Source organism: Diprion similis, chromosome 4 (genome assembly GCF_021155765.1).
Source record: "Diprion similis isolate iyDipSimi1 chromosome 4, iyDipSimi1.1, whole genome shotgun sequence".
In the NCBI taxonomy this organism is placed as follows: Eukaryota; Metazoa; Arthropoda; class Insecta; order Hymenoptera; family Diprionidae; genus Diprion; species Diprion similis.
This window is the reverse complement of record NC_060108.1, coordinates 6,410,603-6,433,502: the sequence shown is the minus strand read 5'-3', so window position 1 is coordinate 6,433,502 and position 22,900 is coordinate 6,410,603. Positions and strand designations below refer to the sequence as shown.

General features: G+C 39.3%; 2 protein-coding genes across 3 annotated transcripts in view; one reads left to right on the top strand and one right to left on the bottom strand.

The window, feature by feature from the left end:
* LOC124405597 (sodium-dependent neutral amino acid transporter B(0)AT3) overlaps positions 1-22,900 on the top strand; it is a 191,468-nt gene that overhangs the window by 158,604 nt on the left and 9,964 nt on the right. The window lies entirely within an intron of this gene.
* LOC124405598 lies at positions 875-3,253 on the bottom strand. 2 transcript variants are annotated; one of them, XM_046880627.1, is made up of 3 exons: positions 2,690-3,251; positions 1,535-2,515; positions 875-1,446 (listed from the first exon to the last, which is right to left on the bottom strand). In XM_046880627.1, the coding sequence occupies exons 2-3, from the start codon at positions 2,499-2,501 to the stop codon at positions 899-901; spliced, it is 1,515 nt and encodes a 504-aa protein (XP_046736583.1). In that variant the 5' UTR covers positions 2,502-2,515; positions 2,690-3,251; the 3' UTR covers positions 875-898. The 2 variants fall into 2 exon arrangements, with proteins under 2 accessions (XP_046736583.1, XP_046736582.1); XM_046880626.1 differs by having other exon boundaries at positions 1,535-3,253.

Sequence of the window (22,900 nt, the reverse complement as noted above, 5' to 3'; positions counted from 1 at the left end):
GTTCAAATAGCTTCGATAGTTCCGGCAGGTTGGCAATAGGCCTAGTATCAGATGGTACGCAAGGGGTTTTCACTATTGATAGTGGACGGATGAGTGCTCTTTTCCACTGTGTTGGAAAGAGAGAGTGCTCAAACGAATGGTTGAAAATAGATGATAGGTGCCCTGCAATCGATATTCGTGCTTTAGCTGAACAGAAGGGAGAAATCCTGTCTGCTCTGGCTCTAACAAGGAAGGTCACGTTACTGTACCCCCACAACCTGGGTCAAAAAACTTATATTTGGTAGTTCATACCAAAGTATAAACCCTCACAAAAAATTAGCGGCCCACTCGCATATTTAAGGGGTGAAATTAATTCTCAAAAATCGGTGGTTTTTTCGTTTTTCGCTGATATCTTCGAAACAAAAATAGATACGACAAAAGTTTAAATAGCAAAGTTGTTCACTTTTCAGTGCTCTGCAATAATATGTAGTGGAAAATTGGAAAATTTTTTTTATTTTTTTTATTTAAAAAAAAACGTGTTTATTAATACATTTTTCGTCATTTGATCACTGAAAAAGTTCTTATTTTGCCTGAAAATTAAACAAGGTTGACAAATCCGTCAAACGGAATATGTTTATATTCATATATAGGTTTAGTAAATCCAGATATGCTGTTCCACCCTTATCGTAAAATACTCATAAATCTTTTACATCTAGTTTAGTTTTGTGCATCCATTTTAGTACAAGCGAATAAGTATCACATGATTTTCTTTCATTTTATATAAATCTTTATTTAATATGCATGTCGGTTTTTTATTTTCTAGAATCCTTTAATTCATATATTATATAGCTATTAAAATGTCTAGTACTCATGACAGGAAAAAAGCGGGCAATGCACTTATCAGTTTCTTCATTTCGTATTATGGAATGTATTCATTGCAATAATGATACTCCTCAAAGAAGTGTTTGAGACACAAAGGTTTTTTGCACCACGAACATGTTATAACAGCTAAATCACCACAAATGTGACATCGTGGTTCCGAATTATCTCCAAAACCAAACGTCACCGGATTGATGAACTCAGGGGGTGTTTTTTCTATGTACCCACTTTTGTACCATGCATATTTAAGCATATTAATATAACGTGGGGAAGACAGTTGATTGTGAACAAGTGACTGCAGTTTGATTATGTTATTCCTCAAATGCAGATTTATATCGCTACCGGAAAGAATTACTATATCTGAAAAATGCCGAACAAAATTTTTCCATATTCGAAAACCAAACACATCTAATGGTTGTATTTGTCCTGTTGTTCCTTTTGGAATAATTTTTAGTACAATTTTTTTGTTAGGAGGAGTTACTGCATCAACTACTTCTGAACAGTGTCCACTCCAGGAGTCGATTAAAAGCGCACTGTTGTCGCCAACATTCGGAAAATAGATTTCGGTCAGCCACTGTTTGAAATGATCTGTCGAAAAAACGAAAGAAATATTTCATTTGATTTGGTTTGCAATATTTAATATGCCACAAGAATGTATAATTTGAATAGTTCTTACCTGATGTTAACTTTCCAGATTTCGATGCCGAAACAAAAACGTTTGTGGGTTTGAATAACGTTTTTTCTACGCGTGGGCCAAAGTCACCACCGATTTCTTTTAATACAAGATATAACGGTGAAAGTAATTTTCCATCGGCGGATATCGTTGGTTGAATCGTATAAGAATGAGTTGTTGAAGATATTGATTGAACAACGCATTCAATTTCTTTTGATCCTTGGTTTGCAAGAGTGCGACCAGAATGCATTTCAAATTGAAATCCACTTTGATCCGAATTGTAAACATTTTCCAGACCAAGGTCGTTGATAACAGATTTAACGTTATTTGTAAACTCTTCAGCCGTTTTTTTAAGATTTTTTGAGTCTTCTAAAGTTTTCCGGGTAATAAATTTTGTAGTTTTCCGAGACGTAATGCGATGTGCTCTTTTGAACTTATTCACCCATTCTTTTGACGCTTTGAATCGTGCATCGGAATTCATGAAATTTTTATGTGCGGTCAAAGCCCATCGTCGCAAATCAATATCGTGTACGATCTTGCCACATTCAGTTGCTTCAATGAAGCGATTTAAAGTGTATTGTGATATCTCATTTAATTTTTCTTCATAAGTCCCACCTTTATTGATTTGATGAGCCCAACGCTTCAATTGTGTTTTAGAAATCACTTTTTTAAAACGGTGTGCAACTGTACGAATATTTAAATTTTTTGTTTTTCCACTTCTCCAAAACTCCACAGCTTTCTTTTTGTAATCGAATGAAATCTCATCTTCATTTTTTGTACATTGAGAGTCATCTGCTGCCTCATCAGATGAAATTGAATCCCATTCCAATTCACTGTCTTCTACACTTTCAGGCTCATGGTGTTTGAATTGTTCTTGAAAATCCAAGGTTTCGTCTTCTTCAATTTCGATTCTCGCGTATGTGTTTATGCTTTCAATTAAAAACTCTTTAATTGTATCTGCTAGTTTCATTTCATTCTCATTCACTGGTGTTTCGGGCAAATTCATCATCATAAAATAAGTCGACAAAATATTTATGACATTCACTGGATTGATATACATTTTTGACAAAGTTCACAGTATTCAATACGTTCTTAATAATGTACTCCTATAACCAGAGAACTTTAATGAACGGAAACCGTCAATACTAACTTAAATGTGGCAAGAGTCAGTTTATATAGAGCCTCATTTTTTACTGATAAGACGGTATTGAACATCTCAGATAGGATATCATGAAAAAATAAAACGTATTTCAAACAGTCGACCTCACAGTTTGATTATGATAAGAACATGTAATCAGTTCAAATCTATAAAATTTTTTGCGTTTGAAAAAAATAACTCTCCGGTTCCATGACCTCTTGAGACGTAAAAAACAAATGTAGATCAATATAATTAAATGTGGAGTCGAAACAATTACGTTTATTACGAAAAGATAGAAAAAAATGTGTAATAAAACCCGTTTTTTATTAAAATAAAAAATAAAAAAAATTCTATATAATTTTCGACTGCGTATTATTGCAGAGCACTGAAAAATGAATAACTTTGCTATTTAAACTTTTGCCGTATCTATTTTTGTTTCGAAGATATCAGCGAAAAACGAAAAAACCACCGATTTTTGAGAATTAATTTCACCCCTTAAATATGCGAGTGGGCTGCTAATTTTTTGTGAGGGTTTATACTTTGGTGTGAACTACAAAATATGATTTTTTTGACCCAGGTTGTGGGGGTACAGTAACGTGACCTTCCTTGTAAGAGAAGAGGAAGCAAGAACTTAAAGAACTTTGAAAACAGATTCAGTAGTGGTTGGCAAGAGAGAGAAGACAGTTTCCGCAGGCGGTACTCGAGAGATAGCTGCCATAAACGTTTCCAAAGCGAGAGGAGGATTAACACCAGATATAGATGCATAATACGTGTTCAGCTGATTAGAAGAGAAGAAGTGCAGAGGTGAGGAGAGATTAGTTTTAACTAACCCAAGATTTGCAAGTTCCCTCCACATCCGAGACGGATCATGAATAGTGTTCAAATTGGTGTAGAGATATCTCTCTTTCGAGAGATTTGATTTGATTTGATTTATTTTTTATGCCTTGGCAAGCCATTGGCAACAATATAACTACAACCAAATATAAGGTAGCGTTGTATAGAGTAGTACGAACTAATTTGACTAATTCTAAGAGAAGATAGAAAAGAGAATAAAGAGAAACAGTGCTTTGCGCGGTATGAAATATGGTAGGTGTGGATACAGCTGACGAATATTTTAGGTAGGGTAACCAAGGAATACAAAAATAAAATAAAATAAATAAAATAAAATAAAATAAAATAAAATGAATAAAGTAAACTAAAATAAAATAAAATAATATAAAATAAAGTAAGATGAGATAAAGTAAAAATAAAATAAAATGAATTAATATTGTAATACTTAAAAGTAGGAATTACTTCTACACTTCAATGAGAGAATAGATGAGTATAGAGACGGGATTTAAAAATCGCTAAGCTTGGAGCCAATTTGACATCATTAGGGAGTGAGTCCCATAGATAAATAGCGGACAATGAGAAGGAATTATGGAAAATACTGGTCCGATGGATGGGGATGGTGAAAATGGGAAGCGGCCTCCTCCGAGAGCGATCGAGGTTATCAGGAGTCCTCGTAAATAGTTCCATTAGGTATGGCGGTAATTTTTGACGATTTAGGTTGAACATAGCTATTCCGAGAAAGTATAGGCGTCTAGATTTTACAGTAAGCCAACCCAGCTGACGTCTGAACGATGCAATATGCGCATCTCGCCGCAAGTCGAAGACAAATCTTATACAACAGTTTATAAGGCGCTCGATCTTCAAATTAAGCTCGTCAGTGAGATCATTAAAAACGAAACAACGATAGTCAATAATAGGAAAAACTAAGGAGGTAATTAGGGACGCCCGAAGATCCTGGGATAGGACATTGCGATGGAATTTCAATTTATGGAGAGTAAAGTGGACTCTCTGCGAGATGCTCTTGACTTGAGATTTCCAAGAAAGATTATTCTCAATCGTCACCCCGAGATTCCGAGCCTCATTAACGTAAGAAATGCCTACACCACTCGCAGACACTGCTGGAAGCAGAGCGTGGTCGATTTGGCGTATATAAGCATTACTACCCAGTAAAAGAACCTTGGATTTAGACAGGTTTAGCTTAAGCCCATTCAATTGTGCAAAGTTAGCTATAGCAGTGATGTCATGGTTAATTACTTCGATTGTATGATGTCATTCGGATAGGGGGCAACTAAGATAAATTTGAATATCGTCAGCATATATCATGTGCTGCGAGTCGCGCAACACTGTCCCTATGTCGTTGATGAATAGCGAGAACAAAAGAGGCCCAAGGACGGAACCCTGGGGAACTCCAGATGTTGTAGGGAGCCAACTAGAGCAATTGCCCTTCTCATCCAGTATCGCCTGCGTTCTTCCTGTAAGGTAAGAGAAAAACCAATCTAGTACTGGTTCACTAAAGCCTAGGCCCTTTAATTTGGAGAGAAGTTGTAAGTGCGGTACTGTGTCGAAGGCCTTGCTAAAGTCAAACAGGATGAAAACGGTAATGCGTCGTTGGTCCACATTAAGCCTGAGAGAGAGAGAAAGAGAGCGAGAGAGAGACTGATTGATTGATTTATAAGTTTATTATGCCCTAGAGAACTATGGAGCAAAGGATTACAAGAAATGAAATAACATGTTTTTGATAAGGATATACAAAAAAGAAGAAAAAATATATAATAGAATTTTAGAGAAACTGCAATATTAATAGAAAGTGAGATTAATAATTAATAATAATAATAATAATAATAATTAATAATATAAGAAAAAATATTCGAACAATATCACAAAGGTGGGATTTCGCTGGTGAAAAGATAGGAGTAAAGACGTGATTTAAAGATTGACAAGGAACTAGCTGTGGTAATGTCATGAGGAAGAGAATGCCAAAGAGATGCACCGGACAGCTGGAAGGAATTTGTGAAAGCGGCAGGGCGATGAAGGGGGATGTGGAAATAGGAGGAGGCAGAGGGATTACGAATCGAACGACGCAGTGTAGGGTTCTCGGCTACTAGGAGATAACTGATATAGGTTGGGGTGCGGAGGAAGCGAATTTTATACATATAGATACCTAGAAAATATTTTCGGCGATTTCGGACTGATAGCCAGCCTAGGCGGTGTCTATATGGCGTGATATGCTCGTCACGCCGAACTCCGAAAATAAATCTAATTGCACAGTTGACTAATCTTTGGAGTTTTGTGTTGAATTCTTCGGATAGATCGATGTAGACAAGGCAGCAGTAGTCTACGTGCGGAAGATGAGAGTCGTGACAAGCTTGCATCTTAGCTGTTGAGTTAAGGAATTCTTGTGAAATTTGAGCTTGTGTAATGTGAAGTGAATTTTTCGTGAAATTGACGTTACGTGATTATTCCATGATAGATTCGAACTCATTACAACCCCGAGATTTCTGGTTTCCGAGACATACGGTAAGGAAGTGCCGTTGATGGTAATCGGGCCTAGGCTGTTCAAGTCAATTGACGTCACGTAGGCATCACTACCAAGAACCATAACTTTAGATTTTGAAAGGTTAAGCTGAAGGCTATTACGGCTGGCGTAGTTAGCGATGGCAGAGGCATCTTGGGCGATAAGCTCTAATCCGCGGACGATGTTCGATGGAGGAACAGACAAATAAATTTGAGTGTCATCAGCAAAAATCATATGATTAGAGTGTACTAATGAAAGGCTAATATCGTTTATGAAGAGAGAGAATAGTAATGGACCGAGCACTGAACCCTGGGGAACTCCAGATGTGGTAGATTTCCATTGAGAGACATTATGATTTTCGTCGACGACAGCTTGAGTGCGTTCAGTGAGATAATGGAAAAATCACGATAAAGTCAATGTAGAAAACCCGAATGATTTTAGCTTGGCGAGGAGTAAACTGTGCGAAACTGTATCGAAAGCTTTACTAAAATCAAACAGGATCAGAATAGTGACTTCACGATTGTCAATTCCTCTTCGAACATCGTCGCCCACTCTGATTAGAGCAGATTCGGTACCGTAGTTTGACCGGTAACCAGATTGTCTTGGATCAAGGAGGTTTTTCGCATCAATGAAAGTCTTAACTTGTAGATAAATAATTTTTTCGAAAACCTTGGACAACTCCGTGAGATTTGCAATAGGTCTCGTGTCAGAAGGGGAGAGAGGGGTGCGGATTCTAGATAGTGGTCTGATGAAAGCACGACGCCACTTGATCGGGAAATAGCCAAGCCGAATTGACGCATTGAATAGGATAGTGAGAGTCGAGGAAATGGAAGGAAAGGCTGAGTTGATACAGAAGAGAGAAATCCCATCTGGTCCTGCAGCGTGAGTATGAGGTGACATGTCATTTATTGTTTTACAGATATCCTCGCCAGTAATAGGAGTGAATGAGAAAATATGTTGAAGAGGTGGTGGATGTGATGCAATGGCGATGTACTCTTGATATGAACAGGGAGGGGATGAGTTTGAGATCAATGCGTGATGATTATTTAATTCGTTAGATGCAAAGAAATGTAGAGGCGAGGACAGGGACGATTTGATGAGGCCTAAACAGTTGAGCTCTTTCCACATTTTTTTTGGTTCGTGAATATTAGCCAGGAGATTAAATTGGTAATTACTTTTGGCTAGGTTGATATCGGCGGTCAGAATGTCTCGAGTGTGCCTATAAAGTGCGTAGCCGAGTAGGCTATTGGATCGCTTCGCTTGTTTGTAGATCACTTTGCGATTTCGTATGCGAACCTTGAGGTCATCGGTGAGCCACGGCGCCGGTGGTTTTGTTACAGTGAAAGACGTTATAGGAGCATGCGTATTTAGAGAATCGAGAATAGAAGATGAAAAGATTTCAACTAAGTTGTCAATGTCTTCCGGCGTCGAGCATAATTCACGAGAGGCGATATCGTGCTCTACAAACGAGTTGCGGAGAGAAACGAGAAAATCGGTGGCAACAAAGTTTTTGTAATTCCTACGAACTAGTACGCGAGGACGGACAGTAGGGATGTCAAACGCGTATGTTAATGTTAAAAGGTCGTGACATGCGATGAAAGGGCCGTCGGATTTCGAAAAAGTGACAATTTTATCAGTATCATCTGTTAAGTTAAAACGGTATAATGCGGAATCGGAGGGGTTCAAATAAGCGGTAAAGTTATCAGGATTTCGAATTATGCCGGCAATTGATTTAATTATTGAACTATTTAATTGACATACAGAACAGCACAACAGAAATCGTAAACGGCGTGTCGAGGTTCACCTCGGCACGAAAAACCAATTACAAAATACAATTAACGAATTTGAAGCTTAAATTAATTATCTATTATTTATCGCGCGCGCTCTACTTTTCGACTCCTCACGTTCGCGATCTTACACGCACTAATCCTGCTTTTGCTCGCTCGCCTTTTCCTAAGCTGTCTCTTGTGTTTCGGACTTCGCTCTGTTCGGGCCTATTACCTATATCCGTACCTTCGCACATACATAGTCACATACACATTTCGCATACATACATACATACACATTTCGCATCGCGCAAATCGTTAACACATCTATGACAAAAACATCAAGCCAAGAGTCACAAGAAGCAGTGTGGTACGTGGCATCCGATTCAACTATGTGGAGCGCATGAGAAGTGACAATTTTGCGTAAACAGATTGACTCGAAGTTGTCTCGCATAAGGTTGCAGTTTAGATCACCTGCGATAATTATGTTTTTATACAGGTGCGAGTACCTGTTAAATGCTTCTATGAAATCGTGAAGGAGAAGGCCTTGCGGCCTCCTGTACATTGATGAGAATAAAAAAGATTGAGAAGGTGATTGTTGAATGTCGATTATCAAGAATTCAGGCGAGTTTGAGAATTGGTTTGGTGATGCAGCAAGCACTTTGGCTTTAAGTGAGTTGTGAATGAAGCAGGCGACGCCACCTCCCTCCTTGCCCTCTCGATCGTTTCTTATAAGGAAATAGTTATTAATGTTAACAAGATCATCAGCTATGTGGCCATGGAGCCATGTTTCGGAAATAGAAATAATATGGAACATTTCATTTTCAAAATAGAGCCTTATAAAATCGATGTGACCAAGAAGGGAATTGGCATTGAACTGTGCAATTTTTATACGATTGTTAGATGTACGATTTGGCGAGGTGTTGATGACGGTGGCTCTGGTGCTGTAAGTGGTTTGTTTGCCTAGTCAATTTAGCTTGATGAGGTCGGCTTGTGAGGAGATATTGATGACGGGTGTTCCATCATCCTTCCGGACAAAAATCAAACCAGAATTGGTCCACACGTATTTGTGTGACAAGGCATTGGCTCTTGTTTTAGTCAGTAGAAACAATTTATACGTCTCGGCTGGGAGAAGTTCGTTGACAAAAATTTGACGGCCTTTCCTTTTATCACCGACGAAGTTTGGGAAGACCTCTCCGACAGTTAAATTTTTCTTTACAATTTTTTTTTCAATTATGAAATCACGAACTCGCTGTGACTTCAGAGAAATGACGAAGGACTGAAATCGCCCAAGGTTGTGGTCTGGAAGATTACTTGTGCTGGTGGTCGACGGTTTCTTGATCATTTTGCATGCTGTAAGAATGTCGTTGGTGAGTGCACCTATTCCCAGAGCGGATAGTACGTTAGATGCAATATCAAGAGGAGTATCCGATATGTCAGATGGAACGCCTGCTATGATGATGTCTGTCATGGATGATTTGGACACTGTCCTGTGAGAAGGATGAAAAGAAGACTCTACTTTGTTCAGGCGATCGGACACCACTGCAAGGTGTTCCTTCATGGCTGTGAAATCGTCGAGGATATTAAGATCAGTCGCTGAGCTAGACTGGATGTGATTTTCAATTTCAGAGATACGATTTTCCATGGTTCGTTGAGAGGCTGCAAGCGAGGAGACTTCAGCTTGAAGATCTGCGAAATTTCCAACAAAGACCTTGAGAGTGGACTGGATAGACTGGAGCTGGTTATCGGTGCTGGATTTGGAGTCTTGCAATTGACGCATGAGATCGTCAAGTGTTGAGCCACGTGGAGTCGACGACGCACTTGCAAGACCAGAGAAAGAATCCTGAGTGTTGCGAGGTGATGAGCGCGGAGTAATGACAGAGCGGTGCATTGTGCAGATGTCACACCGAAAATTCCCTTTCGAATAGGAGTTTTTGAGATCGAATGCGAATTTTATAGCGGCACATTCGCTATGAAAAGATCTGCCACAATTACCAGTGCACCTAACGGAGCAATCTCCGTAGGAGGCAAGACGATTGCAAACTGAGCAGCGAGACATCGATGAGTTCACAATAACGAAAGATGAACAGAGCCGAAAAGATAGTCAATACACACAGCTGATCACGCGAGAAAGCCGTTAAGCAGTAACACAGGTATATGGATGGGCGGTTATGACGGTGTGTAAACACTAACACAGGTTACGAGAGCAAGAGAATAATAAGGCGAGGTGCGTACATACACAAAGCTAATGGTCTTTGAAACAACAACAACAAGGCGATAGCGGTAATCGCTTTATCACACGCACATGTACGCAATGAGGTGAGAGAGTACAGTATGTAATACACAAATTATACACACTAATGACAACTGTGCGAAGAAACGACTCGATGATCGATTTACGCCAGGCTCTTCTTTTTGAAACACTGATAACTTTAGAGAAATTCACTAAACAACCGAGAATTTTGAGTCACTGACAGACGAGACTGTGATGATACTTATGACACATAGTAGTGAAAAAACTGAGCGTTTGAACAGTAGATAATACTTGGGAACAAGGAGCGAAGAAAAACACGTCTACTCGTTACCAGAGACTCTCTACTCTCTCTAGAGAGAGAGAGAGAGAGGGAGAGAGGGAGATTGATTGATTGATTGATTTATTTTTTTATGCCTTGGCAAGCCATTGGCAACAATATAATTACAATCGAATATAGAAAAGCGTTGTTTACAGTAGTTCTAAGATAATTTATGCTAATTCTAAGAAAAATTAGCACAGAGAATACAGAGATAGGGTGTTTTACAGAGTGTAAAATATGGTAAGTGTGAATACAGCTACCAAATGTTTTAGGTAGAGTAACCAAAGAATACCAAAATAAAATAAATTTGATATTGTAGTACTTAAAATTAGGAATTACTTCTAGATCGCACGATCGTGAGAGAATAGGTGAGTATAGAGACGGGTTTTAAAAAATCTATTGTCTATTGCACACTGGGCAACGAGCCGACATTTATGATGCGCAAAGAGACAAATTGACGTCTCGAGCGGTAATAGTTCACAAATGGTAATCAAAGGATACCAGGAGCGATAATGCCGGAGCACAGTAGAAAATCTCGGAGCAGTTGAGAGGTGATGAGATAGAGCGCAGCACCCTTACGTACAGAGCAAAGAGAGATAAGCGGTCGATGGATCGATGGTAGATCGATAATTGTAGCACGCCCAGCAGTGATATAGCGACCACGATATTAACGATACGATGGCAGCACTGTTGTAATGCGAAGCGACGATCGAGCAGAGTGAGATAGAGATCGTTGGGGCCACTACAAGCGACGTAGTGGAGCAGCAAGCGGAGCCAAGACGCATGCGTGGTCTAAAGTGAAGAGTCCAGCCACGGGGAAGTGGAGAGAGACGCAAGCTTTCTCAAGAAGTGAGGTTAGGTGCAACAAGCAGAATAATGCATTTTCTTCATGCAGTTCGGCCAGTAATATGAGAATAATCCAATTGAGGAAAAAGCGATAGAGAGCATGCTTAAATCTGCAAGAAAAACGCCCGGAGGCACTTTGCGGCAGAAAATATGTCGAAAACAAGGCAGAACGAAAAGCAGTATGACAGGCAATACTTACAGAGAGAGAGAGAGAGAGAGGGAGCGAGGGAGAGAGGGAGAGATTGATTGATTGATTGTTTTTATTTAGGCTCTGGGGGTCAACCCATGAGAGCTCGACACAGTGTTTAGTGCAAGTGAGAATAGCGCCTTACAAACTAGTTATATGGGTTATAGATAAAGAATAAAATAAAATGAAATAAGATAATAAACATAATTATAATATATGATATTAATGCTAATTTAGCAGAGAAATTCGTGAGTACACCAGCCTTATACAATAATGGATTACGGTTATGGTGTGAGAGCGGTGCGGGAGTATTATCGACGCAGTAGGTGCGCATAGAGACAGGCCTTGAATACCTGCACCGATGGAGCAGTGCGTATAGCTTCCGGGAGGCTGTTCCAGATAGCCGCGGCAGAGTATTTGAAAGATGCCTGGCCTAGTGAGGTTCGGCAATAGGGAATGTCGAGATCGAGGACAGAGCTACGAGAAGGGCGAGTTGTAGTTTCGCTACGATAGGCGAGAAGCTCTCGCAGGTACGAGGGCATACATTTCTCAACATCGAGGGGCAGGGAGGGAGAGAGATTGATTGATTGATTGATTGATTGCTATTTATTAATTCCCTAGTTTAAGTATGGGGCAAACAGTTAACAAGATGGAAAGAGAAAATAAAATACCATAACAAATTACAAAAATTTGACAATATAGATCGCATTCATGCATAAATTACTAGAACTAAAACTAAAATTAAAAATACTGAAAAATAATTGTGTACAAAGCGCTCGGAAACTGTGAAGATGAAAACGCAGATAGTGATGAGATGATCAATAATACTGTCAAGAAATAACAGGAAATACACTACTCTAGCTATTCGCTGGTCTCAATAGTAATTTTTATTTTATTTACTTTATTTTTTTTGATTTATCGATTTATTGATTTAACACATTTGACGCCAATTAACGTAGGATATAACCCGTCGACTGGACATTCATCAGCGGTAACGAGAAAATATAGATTAAGGAAAAGGGGGAAATTCTCTCGTAAATAGATAGGAGAGTACATTACGATTACGAATACGAGTCTTGAGCTCATCTCTTAACCAAGGAACAGGAGGTTTTGTTACCGTGAAAGTGCTAATTGGGGCATTGATATTAAGTGCGTCCAAGAGAGACGAAGAAAGAACATCAGTAAGATTATCAATATCGTCAGACGAATTACATTGTAAATGATCGAAAATATCACTCACTATTCATGTACGACGTAGAGTATTGAGAAAATCCGTTGTCACAAATCTTTTGTAATTACGCCGCACGCGTAGACGCGACTGGACTTGCGGAACATCGAACGCGTACGCCAACTCCAATAAGTCGTGTCCTGCTATAAAAGGACCGTCTGATTTCGAGAATTTAAAATTTTTTTCAGGATTATCTACCACGATGACATCGAGCCACTAGTCTGAGGTGGCAGTGTGAAAAGTCGCATCGGATTGTACCAAGTGTAGCGCTCGAGAATTAACGATGTCACGTAGGTGATTTGACTCAAACGAATTACACAATAGGTTACAGTTCAAATCACCGGCAATAACAATATTTCGGTAAGCGTGTGAAAATCGATTCAATGTTGACATGAAATCCAATAACAGTTGACCCTTAGGTCTTCTATACACCGATGCAAATAAAATTGATTGCGATTGAGAAAACTTAACGTCAATAATCAAGAATTCAGGAGAATTAGAGAATTGACTGGGGGACGATGCGAGTAGGTTGACTTTAAGTGATTTGTGTATGTAGCAGGCAACGCCTCCTCCTTCTTTACCTACGCGGTTGTACCGAATTATAAAGTAATCTTTGATTCTGACAAGATCATCTGCAATATGAGCATGAAGCCATGTTTCAGCGATGGAGATAATATGAAACGCACGTGACTCAAAATAAAGGCGAATAAAGTCTATATGACCAAGAAGAGAATTTGCGTTAAATTGGGCAATTTTTAGTTGCTTGGGAGTGGAACGCCGAAGATGAGTTGAAACCTGTGACCCTGCTGGTCGTAATGCTGCTGGTGAGTCAATCGAGCTTGGACAGATCAGCCTCTGAGACGATTTGGGTGATCGGCTCTCCATCGTCGCGTCGAACCAAGATGGATTCCGCATCAGTCCAAACATATTTAAACGAACGAGCTTTGGCAGTAGCTTTGGTCCGCAACAGTAGGTTATATTTGTCGACTGGAAGTAATACGTTGACAAAAACGTTACCCGCCAAATCAGTTGAAAAAACTTCACTGACTGGTAAATTACGTTTAATTCTTTTCTTTTCGATAATAAAATCTCGTAGTCGAGCTGCCTTAAGCGCAACGACAAATGATTGTTTCTTGGTGGAGTTCGGGTCCAGCTGAGTATCACGTGAAGCAACAGACACTTTTTTGGGCATTCTGCGCGAACTAAGAATGTCACCTTTTAGCTCGCTCACTCCTAACGCATCAAACACCTTTGCTGCAACCTCGAGAGGGCTCTCCGTAATACCAGGAGAGACACCGGAGATAACGATGTTAGTCATGCATGACGATGACTGAAACGATTTTGTGAAATCGGTCGAAGAATATGCAGAACACACCTCGGATAAGCGTTTCAAAATATCGTTGATTTGGGCTTTGAGTACTTCATTCTCTTTTCTAATAGCCTCTGTATCGATACGAGTATCTGCTGTATAAGCCTCCAGAACAGAAACGCGGTTGGTCAGTGCATTTTGTGTGGCGGCGACATCAGATACATCATTGCGGAGTTGAACGATGTTGTGCTCAACCCCAGCAAGAGAGCTCTGGACCAATCCAAGTTTATTGTCAGTTGATGCGCTCGATAATTGCAATTGACGCATAACGTCATTGAGAGTGATAGATTTTGATATCGAAGGTGTGCGCTGTACAATTGAGGAGTTGCATCGCGCAAGTATCACATCGAAAAACCTCTGAATCGTTTAAACCATAGAACTCGTGTGCAAATTTGTCTATTGCACATGGAATATGGAAAGATTGGCCGCAGTCTCCTGTACATTCAATTATTTCTCCCCCTCGAGTTGTGCGACCGCAAAGACCACAGCGAGACATCTTATCGAAGTACTTGTTGTGTTGACAGTTTAGTATAGAGTGAGAGAGAGAGAGAGGTCCTAGCAGCGCGGAACACACACGTTGAAAGAGAGAGAGAGAGAGAGAGAAGATCCGTCTAGTCGGTTTAACAGTAGCACGCACACAATAGCGTCGTCTAGTACGGTACAGCTGGTATACATTGTAAGTGTGTGTACTAGACACAGGCTAGGAGGCCTAGGTAGACGGGTCACCTAGTCAGTCGGTCCATAGACGTCATACAGAGCACGACTATCTATTTAAGCTTGATCAAGCAACCTCACGGTTATAATTTGAGTGCACTCAATATTTATTAATTCATCTACGAAAAAACATTATATACCTCGCCAATCCTGTTGGATTTCACATTTTTAATTAATAAAAATAATACGGACCGACTCGACGACACAAGGCTTGACAGGAACGAAAGATAAGTCATAACTAGACCAGGATTATTTCAATGAATCTGTGTCATTCTTTTAAAATTATTTATGTTTCATTAAGTGTTGTTTTACATTGTTTTTATGTGTGTGTGTGAATGACTTTTTTATTTATACATATATTTTTTTTTAATCCTTTTTACAATATATATAATTGAGTGGCTATTGCCCTTTTTACATCACGTATCTATTTTTTTTTATTTCTACTTATTTATTCTTTTATTCATACATCTATTTTATTGATTATCGTTGATTTGACTTAACATATTTATGGTTCTAATGCATAAAACACAATAACATTATATATCGTTACAATATATTTTATAATTGAAATTCGTCACCCCAAATTCCTTACAACATGCAAGCAATCAGTTTGTATAGCACACATATATACAAGCAAGCAATCAGTTTACAGATAAAGTACACGAAGAGAGCACAACACTTCGCAAGCTTCGTATAGATATCCAAGCATTAAGAGCAACGGCTACAGCTGTTGAGCGCTGTACTAGAATAAGTGCGAACGAGAGATAGATGAAGAGTCACAAGTAGCAGAATGTAAACACGCACACACTGTCGTATCAGCTTAACATACGAGCATTTGGTGCTTAGATAGACACACACGTAACTAACTGTTAATTTCGAAAATTTCGAGCCGTGGGTAAACAATAAGATGCGAGTAGTATATGAATTCGTGATATTGGATATACTTATACTTATACAGCCGCACTTGTATATGAATTCATAGCATACTTATACAGTCACACCTGTCAACCATGCGCAATCGATTCGCGCGGCGATCTCTATATGGCTTGTTGAACTGCCGTAAATAAAATCATTAAAACAAAAATCCGAACGGTTTAACGCACAGATCACTTAGAACTGCAAAACTACGGTTACTGCACAACGGAACTTTTCCCTTTCCACTGATATAATCACGATTCCTATTTAGTACATTATTTCCGCACAAAATTATATAAAAACCGTGAGCACATTTACAACACGTTGACGTGGAAGAGGAAGCGTGGAGAAAGAGAGATTGATTGATTGATAGTTTATTATGCCCTAGCACGCTATTAGGCAAAAGAAGAAAGATAAGTATAAATGTGTTATAAAATAAGGAAATTATAAGAATGATGACAGTAATTCGCTTAATCTTAAACTAACCTTAATAACCAAACTACAACTAAGTTTGGGATATAGTTGAAGGTTACGTGAAATAATATAACGAACTTGATTAATATAATTACTTTGAGCTTGAACATAGTTGATATAATTACTTGAAATGAAAAATGTGAGGAGAATTGCAGTTAAAAACGAAATGATAGTTTAACTTTGTGCAAGTTCAGATTGCAAAAGATAGGTGAAGAGCCGGGCCTTGAAAATTTCTAGAGATGTAGAGGATGAAATGTCAGGAGGGGGAGAGTGCCGAAGGTAGGATGCTGATAGCCGAAAAGAACGGTGATAAGTGGTAGTGCGATGGATAGGGATGTGAAAAGTTAAAACCGATTGCGGCAAACGTAAAGGGCGTCGATCACCGTGATTTACTCGCGGTAGCACTTCGGCAAGACAGGTCGGTGAATTCATAAACAGTATGCGATAAGTAATGATAGCTTGGAAGTAGTTCCGCCGATTTTTTACAGACAGCCAACCCAAACGATGGCTGTATGGCGTGATGTGTTCATCATGACGTAGATTGAAGATAAATCTGATGCAACAGTTTATTAGCTTTTGGAGCTTCGCAATAAGTTCCTCCGTAACGTCTTGGTATCCGAGGCAACAAGAGTCAAGGAGGGGGAAGACAAGGTGACAATCAGTTTAGTTCTGAGCTCAATCGAGAGCACATTTTTGTGACATTTTAGTTTGTGGATCGTAGCATGCACCTTTTGAGACAAAAAGGATACATGCTTGTTCCACGATGGATTAGCGGAAAATTGAACTCCAAAGTTACGAGCATCAGATGAGTAAGACAATGGATTATCCTTGATCATAACTTGAGACAATTCAGGTAAGCTTAGAGTACGAACATAAGCTTTGCTGCCAAGGATGAGGGCCTTCGATTTAGCCACATTGAGAGAGAGACCATTGGTATTGGCGAAGTCAGATATAACGTTGGCATTATGAGAGACTTTTGCTGTCGCTTCATTGAGCTCAGAGGGAAAGCAATGTAAATAAATCTGCGTATCATCCGCGAAAATCATCCTACTGGTGTACAGTAAATTTTTCCCTATGTCGTTGATAAATAACATGAAGAGTAGTGGCCCGAGAACTGAACCTTGTGGTACTCCCATCGTTGTGCCAATCCAGTCCGAAAGATGACCTTAATCATCGATTACCGCTTGAGATCTGCCCGTCAGATACGAGTAGAACCAAGCGAGAGATTTGTCTGAGAATCCTAGTTTTTCTAGTTTGACTAGTAGGTTTAAGTGGGGGACCTTATCGAAAGCTTTGCTAAAATCAAAAATCACTAGTATTGTGAGCTTTCCTTTATCTATGCCCTGTCGAATGTCGTTTGAAACTCGCAACAAAGCTGTTTGAGTGCCAAAAAATGGACGAAAACCTGATTGCCTGGGGTCCAACAAGTTGTGATTTGTGACAAACGATGTGACTTGATTGTGTACTACTCTTTCAAAGAGCTTCGACAATTCTGGCAGGTTGATAATTGGCCTAGTTTCTGCAGGTGCATGAGGGGTTTTCACCTTGGACAGTGGACGAATAAGCGCCTTTTTCCACTAAGACGGAAAGAATGAGTGTTTAATCGAGTGATTGAAGATGGCAGACAGGTGCTTTGAGATCTATCTGCGAGCTTTGGCTATGCAGAACAGGGATATCTCATCGGTACCAGCACTGAGTGATGAGGAAGTAAGAGCAGCAAGGTCGTTGGCCAGCCCCCTGACACTGGCCTCTTTTCCTATACGATAAATGCAAACATGTTTTGTCTCGGAATCTGAAGTTCTTGAAAGCGCCACCAGCAGCGCTGGCTGTTCTGTGAGAATCTTCGATATAAATAAGCATATAAAGCGAGTCATCAGGTCAACATAACCTCGGCCTCCCCCGTTCTTACAAAATAGCCAGCGCCACAGTGAGGCAAGCACACTTCGCGTTATCTACCAGTTTCAGGGGGCTGGTCGTTGGCTACAGGTTCGACGGTGGTTGGTATGAAAGAGAAGACAGGCTCGGATACTGGCACTTGTGCAATGGTTGCAGCGAAATTTTCCGGTAAAAAAGGAGGATCGACACCCGAGATAGAGGCATTGTAGGAGTTTAGCTAATTTGGAGTGAGAAAATGTAGGGGGGAGGAGAGTTTAGATTTAACTAATCTCAGACTCGCGAGCTCCTTCTACATACGACGTGGATCAGTTATAGAATTAAGTTTTGTTGATGAATATTGGTCTTTTGCTCGTCGCCAATCGATCATAACTCGGTCACGATATTCACGATAGATCGCAAAGTTTAGCACATTGTTCGTTCTCGTGGCAAGCTTATAAAGACTGTTTTTTTTTACGGATCCTTGTTTTTAGCTCGTCCGTAAGCTATGATGTCGGGGGTTTACGAACGGGAAAAGTACGTAACGGTACATGAGTGTTAAATGCCGATGTTAACGATTGAGACAATGAATCAACAAGGGCGTCAACCTGATTATGCAAGGATGCAGGAAAAAAGCTTGGATTTGAAGGAACCGAAAGTAATGCATCTAAGGTGTCGCAGAATTCACTGTCATTGAATCGGTTTATGCAACGTCTCGTGATCACTTGTATGATGTTAGATGGTATGTTGAAGGCATTGGAGAGTTCGAGTAAATCGTGCCCAGCTATAAACGGAGTCGAGGATTTATTGGAGATTCGCCGTTTGGGACCGAAATCTCGACGGTGATAAATTCCGGCGTGTTCGAAAAACGACTGGGCGAGGCATCAAGTAATTTTGCTTTAAGAGAACAGTGAATGTTACAAGCCAAGCCACTTTCAACTTTGCCCTCGCGATCGTTTCGTATTATAAAATAGTCCTTAATATCAATTAGATCATATAGAATACCTAAATGTAGCCAAGTTTCGGATACGGAAATACCATGAAAAAAGTTCGAATAAAAATAGAGCCTGATTAAATCAATATGCGCGAGCAAAGAGTTAGCGTTAAACTGGGCTACCTTCAGGTGCTTACAAAGACCCGTTGTAAGACTTGAAAACGCGGAGATGCAAAACTCCTATACCGCTTAAGCGATTAGAGTGAAACTTGAGCAGTTAATGCGTTATTTTGGCAAAAAGTGGAGCGTCGTTTTGATTTTGCAAAATTCTGAAAAAAAATTTACAGATTGGTTACCATTCACAGAAATTGGCCAAAAACAAAAATGTCGCAAAAATGAGATTTCGGTGTACTTCGTAATCAAAAATCAGATCAGCTACTGTTTCGTTATTTCACTATCAAATCTCATGGGACTGGGCTCAAAATGTGTGTTTCATCACCGCCGAGTGGCATCATACCTCACACTCTACCGCCGTGGAAACCCTTCATCCCAGAAGTCATCCTTGACCTAGCAGATACAAAAAATACCAATACATCCTCATCTGTCTACAAAGCACTGTTCAATGAACTATCTGCATCCCTAGCGGAGTATTCTTTTATCTACCGGGACCATCTCTAGAAACTAAACAGGAACTGCGCATGCGCCAAATGATTCAAATTTATTGGTCAGCGAAATTGCCCCGCGGAGTAATTTTCGTCAGCTAACCAAGGCGACCAACGTACACGAAATGTGACAAGGCTCTGAATATCTCGCGCGTAAAGTAGCGTATTGAGGTTATGTTGATATTTATTCCTACTTATCGTGAATTTTCTACGAAAAGTGTCATTCAGCAATATCGTAGTTGATATTAGAAGATATTTAATCGACACAATAAAGGCGTCAATGGAGAAACAAATATCAAAAGCTACAGAAATTGGATCAGTTATTTATTGAAAGAAGAAATCTGAAATTAAATGTGGAACGTCATCAACGAGTGGGAGTCTAGACAAACTGAGGCAGGTAAGTAAAAATATTGTTTATTTCAAACAGATTCTTTATTTACATAAAATTACAAATAAATAGATTGTTGAAACCCAGATGAAGGTTGCTCCAGAGTAGATTTGTTACAGTGCAGTGCTCCGGAAGCCAGTAATCAGTGCCAATGAACATGAAATATTAAAATAAAATCAGTAACAAGGAATAAAAGAAATAGTGTATCTTGAACCACAAAGCTTAGGAGTGCAAAAAGTAGCAATTCGTTTTTCTGTCGCAATTTATTGAAAATTAGTGGTATTCAAAACAATTAGAAGCTCTTGTCTGATGATAATATCTTTTAATATTTTCAGGTGGGAAACAAACATCATCGAAGCGAGACTAAAGTTGTCAGGCGTTGAAGCGTGTAAGTAAATTTCTAATACTATGATATTTGCATATTACAATATTTTCACATGTATTCAATGATAAAATTCGTTCGTTCTGACAGACTTGAAGTTTCAAGTTTGGATAATAGGATGAAAATCATACCTTACCTGATGGTCAAAACGTTTTGGCGGCTAGGACCCTAGTTTCTCGATTGGTGCCACCGTTCCAACCATCGAACCTGGTTGTTCCGTTGTTCCATTAGACAACAGGTATCGGAAAGAATTTCTTCTGGTCATCGCCATCTTCTGAACATCAGTCGTGGCAAAATTGAAGAGCACGACACGCTACAGATCATGGTGTTTGAATATTCCATTATTTCAAATCTATCGAGCCAATAGTAATAAGTTTGTTATTCAACAATTGCTGCTAACTAATTTTACAGAGCAATCATTCCGTGCACCATTGTAATCCAAGCAGTATTATTGGCCCGCATTATTTTTCAAACTTTATTTTCGGCAGTTTTGATATTTTATTTTTCACTCTCTTGGTATTCAATTCAGATGAATAGTGTTTCAAGTGTTAAATCAGATTCCAAGGATGAATTTTGATGTGTAAACTGAACCAATCTCAATCTAAAAATGTTGGATAACTTCAGTTGAAAATGTCTCTAAAGTCAATATTAATCGACAGTATCATCTGACTAGCTAGTTGCAGCTATCATCCGTGCTTGAGCCTCGTTCAACCCCGGCAAGGTCTAAGGAATGCATTCACTTACTAGTACACGTTACAAATGATCACTTTGTCTACAATAGGACTTACTTGCTGGCTAACTTTTTTATGATGAATCTTTATCAGGGAGTCATCCGGTAACTTATTGAAAGCTTGAAACCAGATTCAATTTTATACTCTTACAATGGTCCTTCATTGAAACTGAGAGTTTGTGAATCTCCATTTATTACAATTAATTCTGCATCCCATGTTAACACTGTTCGAAACAAAAAATCTCATCCTAAGATTGGAAATGGAATCTGCAATGCAAAAGTTATCTAGTGGCACAAGTTAAAAACAAAGAACCTTATAACGGTTTCTGCGACAGAGGGATTCTTTCCGGATATTCATGTTACTGGATGATGTTCGGAGCACTATGAACAAGATATTGTATTGGATTTAGGTTTAAGTAAATATTTTCATGAACTTCAGTGAAAATTAGATATTCATTTGTTTCAAAGGAACAAGGGGTACAATGTTGAACCCGATAAGTCAATATTTTCATATGAATGTTCTGAACATTACTCTAAAACATGATTATCCTTAAAGTGAATTGTGACACTGAGGCACATTTTGAAAATGTTGATTTTTAACTTGTGTCACAGAATGTTTCTGAGTTTTACTCTTCGGATTAGATTTCTTTAGATTAGATTTGAAATTGAAAGAAACCGTAAGATCTACAACTTCCTTTTCCAACCAATAAAAGTGGCCGATGATCTCTGCATGTGTCATGAATTGAATGGGAAGAGAAGACATCAGCGAACAGCAGAGATGCTATTATTTTGGCTGTATTTTCTGTTGAAAGAAAAAAATTTCATTGTTATTCCTAATGTATGAAGTAATGAAAATGATTGAATAAATTGTCCCCACCTACCTGCTTCGTTTCTTCCAAGCACCCAACATTTGAACAGATTTCTTGTTTCAATCGAATAGGACGAATTTTCAAAGAGCATCAGCATTAAATTCCGACCGTTCTTTGCACAATCAATTTTCAATAACAAATGCTTCCCATGCCTTTCCGAGTGACTATCTCAATAACTTGAGATTCTAACCTCAAAAATGCATGTGAACTACATCGCCGACAGAAACAGAGTTTGACAGCAGGGTCTCGGGGTGGCCAGACTGCACGGACGACGGATTTAAATTCGCGCATGCGCAGTTCCTGTTTAGTTTCTAGAGATGGTCCCGGTATACTGACGGGTCTATCTTGGACGATAAAGTACCTGTAGGGTGTGCAATCTTCACGGAAAACTCAGAACGGTTATTTAAACTTCCCAATCAATTCTCGATTTTCTCCTGCGAAGCATACGCGATCCTCCAAGGGCTAAAAATGATCCAAGACCTGAAAAGAAAAAAATACGCTATCGTCACGGACTCTATGTCGACGCTTCTAGCGACCGCAAAAATTGGTGCGTCTGTTTACTTTTTCAAAATTTGAAAAAAATTTTACAGATTAGTTACCACTCACAAAAATTGGCCAAATTTTCACAGTTGCACTGAATGGATTGTCCTATTCGGTATGATGCCACTCGGCGGTGATAATACACACATTTTGAGCCCAGTCCCATGAGATTTGATGGTGAAATGACGAAATGGCAGCTGATCTGGTTTTCGATTACGAAGTACACCGAAATCTCATTTTGGCGACATTTGTGAGCGATATTACGGGCATGCCGGTAATGTATGCGTGTAATGTCGGTGAGAAATTACCGGCATGCATGAAAGGTCGGTAACAAATGTCGCCAAAAGGAGATTTCGGTGTTCTTCGCAATCGAAAACCAGATTAGTTGCCATTTCGTCAATTCACCATCAAATCTCATGGGACTGGGCTCAAAATG